Source organism: Oratosquilla oratoria, chromosome 22, assembly GCF_046742065.1.
Source record: "Oratosquilla oratoria isolate Oo_2021 chromosome 22, ASM4674206v1, whole genome shotgun sequence".
In the NCBI taxonomy this organism is placed as follows: domain Eukaryota; kingdom Metazoa; phylum Arthropoda; class Malacostraca; order Stomatopoda; family Squillidae; genus Oratosquilla; species Oratosquilla oratoria.
In genome coordinates, this window is record NC_134798.1 from 48,715,672 (window position 1) to 48,725,987 (window position 10,316).

Genomic DNA, 10,316 nt, shown 5'->3' on the forward strand with positions numbered 1-10,316 from the left:
AAGAGAAGAGGAGAGGAGAGAAGAGAAGAGGAGAGAAGAGAAGAGAAGAGAAGAGGAGAGAAGAGAAGAGAAGAGAAGAGAACAGAAGAGGGTGATAGGGGGAAGTTGGGCAGGAGGGGGTTAGGGAAGGGGAGGGGAGGAAAAAGGGAGGGAGGGAGAGGCAGGCAGGCAGGTAGGGGGATGTGCGAGTTGTGCCGGGGGGGAGGGTGAGGGGGAGGGGAGGGGAGGGGAGGGTGAGGGGGGGAAAAAGGGGGTCTGTGGGGTGAGTGAGGGAGCGAGCGAACGACTTGTGCGCGGACAGTGCGTGTGCTGACGCCGTTGAGGAAGGACGAAACCCGCGGAGTGGCATTCTCTTCCAGTAACACAAGGATCGGTCCAGTAGACTCCAGCCTTCCAGGACGTGTTGTAGAGAGCCCCTGTGGAGCGTTGGTACCTGTGTGTAGTGTTCCCCCGTTGCGACCATGGACTCGAAACGGCCGCATCTAGCCAGACCGGTCAATCTGGAGGAGGCCGATGATGGTGTTGTCGAATTTTCGCCCCTCAAACAGGACGAAGAAGGGACGGTCACCCTCGAAGTGCCGGTGGCCGAGGAAAGGGCCGCATGGGGTTCTAAGCTCCAGTTTATGCTCTCCTGCATCTCCCTGTCCGTCGGCCTGGGCAACGTTTGGAGGTTCCCCTACCTGATGCAGAAGAACGGTGGAGGTAAGTAGAGAGAGAGAGAGAGAGAGAGAGAGAGAGAGAGAGAGACGAGCAGGCATGCTTTCTGCTGGTCGGACCACATGTACGCCGGCGTTGCTGTTGCATCGTCATCATCATCATTTTCATCGTCCTCGTCGTCGTCGTCGTCGATGTCATCGTCATTGTCATCATCGTCATCGTTATCGTCATCGTCATCGTCATCGTCATCGTCATCGTCATCGTCATCGTCATCGTCATCATCATCATCATCATCATCATCATCATCATCATCATCATCATCATCATTTTCGTTGTGTCGTCATCGTCGTCGTGTTGTTGTCAGCAGAAGTAGATTTCCCGTGCAGGTCTGTTGCCTCAAGGATCAAGTTTTCAGGGGATGGGGGGAAGGGGGTTGAGGTACCTTCAGGCAGATAGTCTGCCATGCCAGGCAACCTGCCTGCATGTCTGCCTGTCTGCCTGTCTGCATGTCTACTGCCAGTGCCAAAGGACTTCTGGCACGGTGCCAAGTCAGTGCTGTGACACCAGAGTTCGAAAGAACATGAAGACACGAATCTTTGCTTGGACAACGCCCGTGCTTGCCGTATGGACGCGCGAAACACATACAAAAACACACACACACACACACACACACACACACACACACACACACACACACACACACACACACACACACACACACACACACACACACACACACACACACACACACACACGCACGCACGCACGCACGCACGCACACAGACACTCATACTCCACGCAAGCCCACAAGAACCTCCCACACTACATATAAGTACACGTCACAAGTGCATAGACAGCTTGTGGCAAGCACACCTCGTGTGTACAAGCCACCTAAGGCCACACTGAACACGTACCCCGAGCGAACTCGTGGTGTTCAATACCAAGACATATCCTAGGGATTCTGGAAACACCTTATGTACGAAAACCACGAATACACGCTGGTTTTACGAAAGAGGCATACGAAAAGTAATGAGACACATGTGTCCGCATGTGGCTTGCTCTGACATGTGCGACGAACACATGTTCAAGCATCTGTTGGGTTTGGTCTCGAAAAGAAGACAAGAGAAACTTGGGGAGTATTCTTTGGGTTAGAGAGACTGTTGAGACGCCTCGCTAACATGTACCATTACCGAAAGGTTTGTTTACCGAAAGCGGCTACGTACACACACACGCACACACGCGCGCAAACACACACACACACACACACACACACACACACACACACACACACACACACACACACACACACACACACACACACACACACACACACACACACACACACACACACACACACACATACATGTGCACTAATCTTCATCCGTTGCCCAATTAACTAAAACATGAGCGGACACACACTTCCGAGGAAAGAAATACACGGTTATGAGGAAATCTGTTGAGCTCGTCTAAAAGCACGTATGAGTTTGCTCAACACACACACACACACACACACACACACACACACACACACACACACACACACACACACACACACACACACACACACACACACACACACACACACACACACACACACACACACACACACACACACACACACACAGTATCCAAGATAAAGATGAAAAAATATAACAGAAGTCAAGATGCTCAGCTCTTCAAACACAATGAAACTGTATATTTTCAGAGGTACTAGGGACTTGATCTATTGTAGTATATAAAAAAAAGCGATGAGTACAAATTTAGATAAAAGAAGAGAAATGGCGTGTGTGTGGGGGGAGGACAAAAGAGTAAAATGACACAAAAGAACGAGAAGAGTAAGTACGTACATACATGAAATCACAAGAAATTGAGACATGTGATAGGAGTGTTTGAAAAATAAGTATTGGATTTATATATATTGACTTTCTCATTCCACGTGACACACACATGAACGCGCACACACACACACACACACACACACACACACACACACACACACACACACACACACACACACACACACACACACACACACACACACACACACACACACACACACACACACACACACACACACACACACACACACACACACACACACACGACTTGTGCAGTGGTTATCGCCTCGGGCTCCCACGCTTGAAACCCCGAGTTCGAGCCACTCTGCAGGTTTGATAAAAACTTTCACTGATACTACAAACTGTTACTGTTCCTCTTAAGCAAAGGAATGGAATATATATATATATATATATATATATATATATATATATATATATATATATATATATATATATATATATATATAAAAATATATTATATATATATATATATATATATATATATATATATATATGGATATACATATATATGTATTATATATATATATACATATATATATATATATATATATATATATATATATATAAGAAACAGGAAACCCCACGAATGTAGCTTATTTCATATATATTACAATTTTACACACACACGTACACACGCACATACACCCCACATACACACATACACCCCACACACACACATATATACACAATGAGGTGGCAGGGTATTATCGTATACTAAAATTACTTCAGCGCATCATCTTTCTACACCATCTTTGATAAGTGTTCTTATTTATGACTGAGTGACTAACGATCCTGACGTCAAACTACCACCTGTTTGTGGCGTCACGACTCGAGCATGCAAGCTTTAGTCCTTAACTGTACATGGAGGACACTACACCAGCGTTCCTCGTGTCAGATCCGACACGTTGAGTCTTCATCTGTTGATGGTTCGCTTGACTTGGTCGAAACGTTGGTTATAAGATTTTTTTTTCCCAAGATCAGAAGTGAGGTTTTGGGGGAATGAGCTGTTAAACGTAGGAGAATGTTTTAAGACAAGTTTCTCTTGTAAAGGTTTGCCCTTCCTCCCCCCACTCCCCCTCACCTCCCCCTCCCCCTCCCCGCTCCTCACTCCCTGGGTCATAAAACTATCCTGTACCTAACCAGAATAATATATACAAAGAATGACATTGTCTAGAGATTGGTTGTTTGGGTGGGGATGGGGGGAGGGGGATGGGGAGGCTGATGGGGGGAAGCCATCAACTGAAATCTAATATTTTGTCAATAATAACCAGCGCTTCTATCCTTGGGAGAAATTGTTGCATTGAAGAGCTGGATTCATCGACGTGGAATGAAGAGATTATATATATATATATATATATATATATATATATATATATATATATATTTTTGAGTAGAGATTAGTCTCCAGTCATATAACAATACTACGTGACCCCGGTCCGTAGGGGTGTAACTAAAATTCCGAGTCAATATCTGAAATGAGAATCGACTGAACAAGTTGAGTGGTGATAGCAAGGATAAAAGATAAAAATGAAAAAGTTACTTAAAGATTGGTTATGAATTAATTAGATAATTCAAGACACATAAGAATAGTTTCCTTTTAGGTTAATAGAATCGCTTGACGGCATCCAGAGGGCTGGTCGAGATTTTTTTTTATTAATTTTTGTGTTTTATAAGCGAGATATTGTGTATTAAGCCTAATTACTAAAATTATACGCACGTGCGGGCGCTTACACACACACACACACACACACACACACACACACACACACACACACACACACACACACACACACACACACACACACACACACACACACACACACACACACACACACACACACACACACACACACACACACACACACACACACACACACACACACACACACACACACACACACACACACACATACACACACACACAGACACACACAGACACACACACACACACACACACACACACACACACACACACACACACACACACACACACACACACACACACACAGACACACACACACACACACACACACACACACACACACACACACACACACACACACACACACACACACACACACACACAGACACACACACACACACACACACACACACACACACACACACACACACACACACACACACACACACACACACACACACACACACATACACACACACACACACACACACACACACACACACACACACACATACACACACACACACACACACACACACACACACACACACACACACACACACACACACACACACAGACACACACAGACACACACACACACACACACACACACACACACACACACACACACACACACACACACACACACACACACACACACACACACACACACACACACACACACACACACACACACACACACACACACACACACACACACACACACACACACACACACACACACACACATACTAGGTTGGGGCTTGGCACGTGATAAAATTGACACGCCAGCTCATTTTGAAAATTTGTTAATTGAAAAAGAAAAAAGAAAAAAAATCTGCAAGTAAACAAAACGTGATACGAAACTAGACTGAAACCAAAATAGACAGGGATTAATTTTTCCTTTCTTCTACAACTCCGTCAAGGCAGTGAATGCATATAGATTATGTGACAGTTAACTTGCATGGCGAAACGCGCAAGTAGCACGCAACGTGTAGCAAATAAAACCGTTACAGTGCTTTCAAAAGTTTGTAGACATTTGTACTACTCGTTCCACAAGTGTTTATATTCTGGCGGGGTCTAGTTTTGTTCAGAAGAGTGTGTCCCAGTGAAATGGGACCTTGAGACAGGAGCCCTGTTGGTGAATTTTACGAATGTAGTGTTTATGTTGCCTCCCGTCTTGCGATTTTATTCAGCTGAGAGGGGGAAACCCGTCCACACCCTTAGGGTTGACGCACACTACTGTAGAACCTTGTGCCGCCTCCTCCACTCCCCTGTGTAATCAATATCAACCTTGGCAGTGTGCCACCATCAATCCAGAGGCGGAGAGAGAGAGAGAGAGAGAGAGAGAGAGAGAGAGAGAGAGAGAGAGAGAGAGAGAGAGAGAGAGAGAGAGAGAGAGAGAGAGAGAGAGAGAGAGTGAGAGAGAGAGAGAGAGAGAGAGAGAGAGAGAGAGAGTGAGAGAGAGAGAGAGAGAGAGAGAGAGAGAGAGAGAGAGAGAGAGAGAGAGAGAGAGAGAGAGAGAGCTGTTATGTATCAGATTGGTTGATTAAGTAGATTTCTTTAGTTCTGGAAGGAAGAGAAGAAGGCAGGGAGAGAGAACTGGAAAGAAGGAAGGGAGAGAGGACTGGAAGGAAGGAGGGAAAGAAGGAAGGGAGAGAGGACTGGAAGGAAGGAGGGAAAGAAGGAAGGGAGAGAGGACTGGAAAGAAGGAAGGAAGAGAGGACTGGAATGAAGGAGGGAAAGAAGGAAGGGAGAGAGGACTGGAAAGAAGTAAGGAAGAGAGGACTGGAGGGAAGGAGGGAAAGAAGGAAGGGAGAGAGGACTGGAAGGAAGGAGGGAAAGAAGGAAGGGAGAGAGGACTGGAAGGAAGGAGGGAAAGAAGGAAGGGAGAGAGGACTGGAAAGAAGGAAGGGAGAGAGGACTGGAAGGAAGGAGGGAAAGAAGGAAGGGAGAGAGGACTGGAAGGAAGGAGGGAAAGAAGGAAGGGAGAGAGGACTGGAAAGAAGGAAGGGAGAGAGGACTGGAAGGAAGGAGGGAAAGAAGGAAGGGAAAGAGGACTGGAAGGAAGGAAATGGGGAAATATTTACTTTTCGTGTTGTTCTCCAGACTTCTTCTTCTTCTTCTTCTTCTTCGACTTTGAACTTCGACAATGTTTGTTTTCGACAATCCAGCCTTTTCGTCTTCCAGAATTTCTTCATTGTTGTACAATGATTTTATACTTAATTAAATTTACGTTATATTTCAATGAGTTTTTTTTTTTATTCATTAAGGGCTGCGGGTCGTTTTTGTTGTCTGAAAAATCTTCGACAATTTGAGATAAATATATGTAAATGTGATCGAAAAAACAAATGAAAGACTTACTTTGTGCAAATGAAAGTGATCGCATAACAAATGCATCGTTCACAAGAATGGTTGCAAAGGTGCTTAAAGAAATAAAGTTAAAAATACAAACTAAAAAATAAAAATAAAGTACAAGATATGTAAAAGGAAAAGGATTAGACAAACTACAATTAAAATAAATAAATAATTAAAAATGCCCTTCGTCCCATATTTATTGAAATGTGTTTTATATTGAATGATATTTCGTTCGATCAAGTAGGGAAAAATATAGATATTCTTTTAGAATATTCTAAATAATATTCTAGTTTAAGAGTTTAATAGTATTTCCGAAATTGGTATTACTTTAATTTCAATTAATTGATCAATAAATGTTTATTCATGAATCAGAAAGTTGATTTGATATTTTGGGGGATTTAATAATGAAAATATCGTTGCAGTCAATTGACCAATTGAATCCATAACAATTAAAAAAAAAAAAAAAAAATCAACATAGAGCCAGCATTGCACATTGGTTACAGTGACGTAATGTAAATGTTTTATTCTAATTAAAGGACACTCAATCCTGACACACACATAATATATCACAAATATATAGAAACATATTTTTTTCATTAATACGAATCTATTGACAAAAAGTGCTTTGGTCGTAAATTACCTAATGTGTGCAGAAACATATTAACTGATCAATATTGTTAAATACAATTACCTCATGATAAAAAGGACTTTGGTCGTAAGTTACCTAATGCGTGCAGAAACATATTGACTGTTCAACATTGTTAAGCACGATAACCTCTTAACAAAAATGACTTTGGTCGTAAGTTATCTAATCCGTGCAGAAACATATTGACTGTTCAATAATGTTAAATACGATTACGTCTTGACAAAAATGACGTTGGTCGTAAGTTAACTTATGTATTCAAGAAGGTACTTGAAATGTGTTTGCATTGATTTGTCACGCAGGCGTATGTCCGCAGTACAATTCCCTTGGAAGTCGCTTGCATGCTTTGAAGTCATACGATCTTGTCGCGTCGTCTGCAGTTAGAGGGGGTCTGAGGGGGGGGGAAGTGGGGAGAAAGAGGGGGGGGATACCAGGGGAGGGGGAAGCATGCACGATGCATGACCAAAGTTCTGTCACCATTCCTTTTACATTTAACTTATCTATCTTATCGTGATTATTATTGTTTTTTCGGCTTTCGGTACAGAGGGTGTAAAATATTTTATGTTTATCTTTATGAGATTTCTTATAGTATACACACACACACACACAAGTACGCACGCACACACTCACACACACACACACACACACACACACACACACACACACACACACACACACACACACACACACACACACACACACACACACACACACACACACACACAGGGGCGGGCTTGTCAACGCTGCAATCCACCAATGAAATTGCTTCTTTCAGTAATAAGGCCAATTACATTCGAAATGCCTTGTAATCCCTTCAGTACTGAAAGGGGAGGGGGAGAAGGAAGGGGGGAGGGGGAAGAGGGGGAGTGGGAAGGGGGGGCTGCCTAGTATTCTTGTCTCATTGACTAGTGTTTGTTGTTAGTCTCAGTGGTTCTCGCCATGCATTATGTAAACAGTCTGTGTGTTATTGAAGGGCCTTATTATGGTATGTTATCGTTGTTGGCATTCTTGTTGCGCGTCTTTAGACCTCCGCTGGGGGGGTCCCTGTTGCAATGCATTGTTTAGAGTCGTGGTATGCCATGAAGCAATGCCCATGTACGGGGCACACGCGGAGTCCCGTAAGGACTCCTGTTGGGTCCCCACCTATCTCTCTCTCTCTCTCTCTCTCTCTCTCTCTCTCTCTCTCTCTCTCTCTCTCTCTCTCTCTCTCTCTCTTTTACGTGGGGCTCGGACACACACACACACACACACACACACACACACACACACACACACACACACACACACACACACACACACACACACACACACACACACACACACACACACACACACACACACACTTATAAACTAGGCGGCCATACTTTGATCGTTATCAGTGACAGAAAAAGCTTTCTTTTATATCTGGACAATGCTGATTGTTGACGTCTGGTTGAGTAAGGAATCCGTCTCATGAATTTCTGTTTGCTAGCCTTGTGCTGCGCAAGCACTTTAGGCTTAGAGGGTGTGGGAAGGGGGAGAGGGTGGGAGAGGGGGAGAGGGGGAGAGGGGGAGGGGGGGAGAGAAGGGGTCTGTTTGAACTCCTTACGTGAGCTGCTTGTGCATTGTGTAACGGATTGTCACACGTCAGTTGCACAAGTCTGCAACAATTGTTGCAATAATGTCTCCTGCTGCATTGTGCCCGGGGCCCAGACGTTGCATCAGCCTGGTTTCCATAAGCAGGGAACCCCCAAAGTCTAGGGGGCCAAATAGGGGACCCCTAAGGCTAGTCCAACCTTTCTTCAAGCGGTCCAAGTTCTCTCTGGGGTCCAAGACGGGTCCATTTTTTCTTCTTAGAGAACCAAACAAGAATTGTCCAATTTATCTTTCTAAGGTCCAAAATCTCTTCAAGAGGGCCAACATAGGTCCAAGCTCTCCATGGGGTCCAAAACAGGTCCAATTTTTCTTCTAAGAGGACCAAAAAAATGTCTAATTTATCTTTCTAAGGTCCATCATAGATTCTGACCTTACTTAGGGAGGATGGGTGAAGGGGTGAAGATGGAGGGGGGGGGTAATTTGGGAGATAGGGGTAGGGGGGAAGGGAGAGCAAATATTCAACAAAAGTATCATACCCCCCATACCAGATCCCCTAAGGTCCCTCACCTCCCCCCCTAAGCCCCCAGGATCCCCCCACACCCTCCCTGAACCCCCCCTTCCCCCCTAAGACTACGCCCCCTTAGTAACACTAGAGTCATGGCAGTTTCTTGTGGAAACGCAGCGTCATTGACTTGTGCATTATGTCAATTAGGGTGGATGAGAGTAGCGGTGAACCAGCTCGACTGGTGACCTCGAGGTCCTGGGTTCGAGTCCTCAGTGCAGGTGCACTCTCGCTTCTACAGGGGAATGTACTCCGTAAATTTGAAAAAAAAGTCAAAATGGCAACCAAAGAAGGACTGGCCATCATCAGCTATTATATAATCTATTTTATTTATTCATTTTTTATTTATTTGTTTGTTTATTTATTCATGTATTAATTAACTAATTAACTAATTTATTTATTCATTTATCTATTCATTCATTCTTTCATTAATTCATTTATTCATTCATTCATTTATTCATTCATTCGTTTATGTATTTGTTTATTTAATTTATTATTCATTTATGTACCTATTAATCTGTTTATCTATCAATTCTATTTGTTGATTTGTTCTATTATTTAGATGAGGATCCTAGGGAAGGTACAAGGGTAAATCAGTTCCTATGAGACAAGAGAGAGAGAGAGAGAGAGAGAGAGAGAGAGAGAGAGAGAGAGAGAGAGAGAGAGAGAGAGAGAGAGAGAGAGAGAGAGAGAGAGATGTCTGAACATGAGCCGATTACTATAACCACCGGTCCACCACATCTCCCCTCCAACCCCATTCTAAGCGTTTCTAGACGTCAGAGACTCTAGAACCTAGAGACTGACGTTGTATCAGAGACTAGAGCATTGTACGGCTACGAGATGCGGACTTTGGCTCTTTTGGATACGTGCAATAGAGGTGACGCCTTTGACTTGTGTGCTGGATCCTGTGTTGTTCAAGTGTAAAACATGTTGTAATGCTCTTCTCACAAAGAATTTCTT

The 10,316-nt window shown here is 43.8% G+C and overlaps 1 protein-coding gene across 6 annotated transcripts in view; it reads left to right on the top strand.

Annotated features, from left to right (window-relative positions):
• The first annotated feature begins 290 nt into the window (after positions 1–290).
• The window catches only part of LOC143037551 (sodium- and chloride-dependent transporter XTRP3), a 201,063-nt gene continuing 191,037 nt past the window's right edge, over positions 291–10,316 (top strand). For 5 of the 6 annotated variants that reach the window (XR_012967478.1, XM_076205971.1, XM_076205972.1 and 2 more), the window contains exon 1: positions 291–702. Coding sequence is in view for 5 of the 6 variants with exons in the window: in XM_076205971.1 (XP_076062086.1) it covers positions 462–702 (241 nt within the window). In the remaining variant the exon portion in view is untranslated. The remainder of the gene's footprint in view (positions 703–10,316) is intronic. The other variant, XM_076205970.1, reaches the window with a different exon arrangement.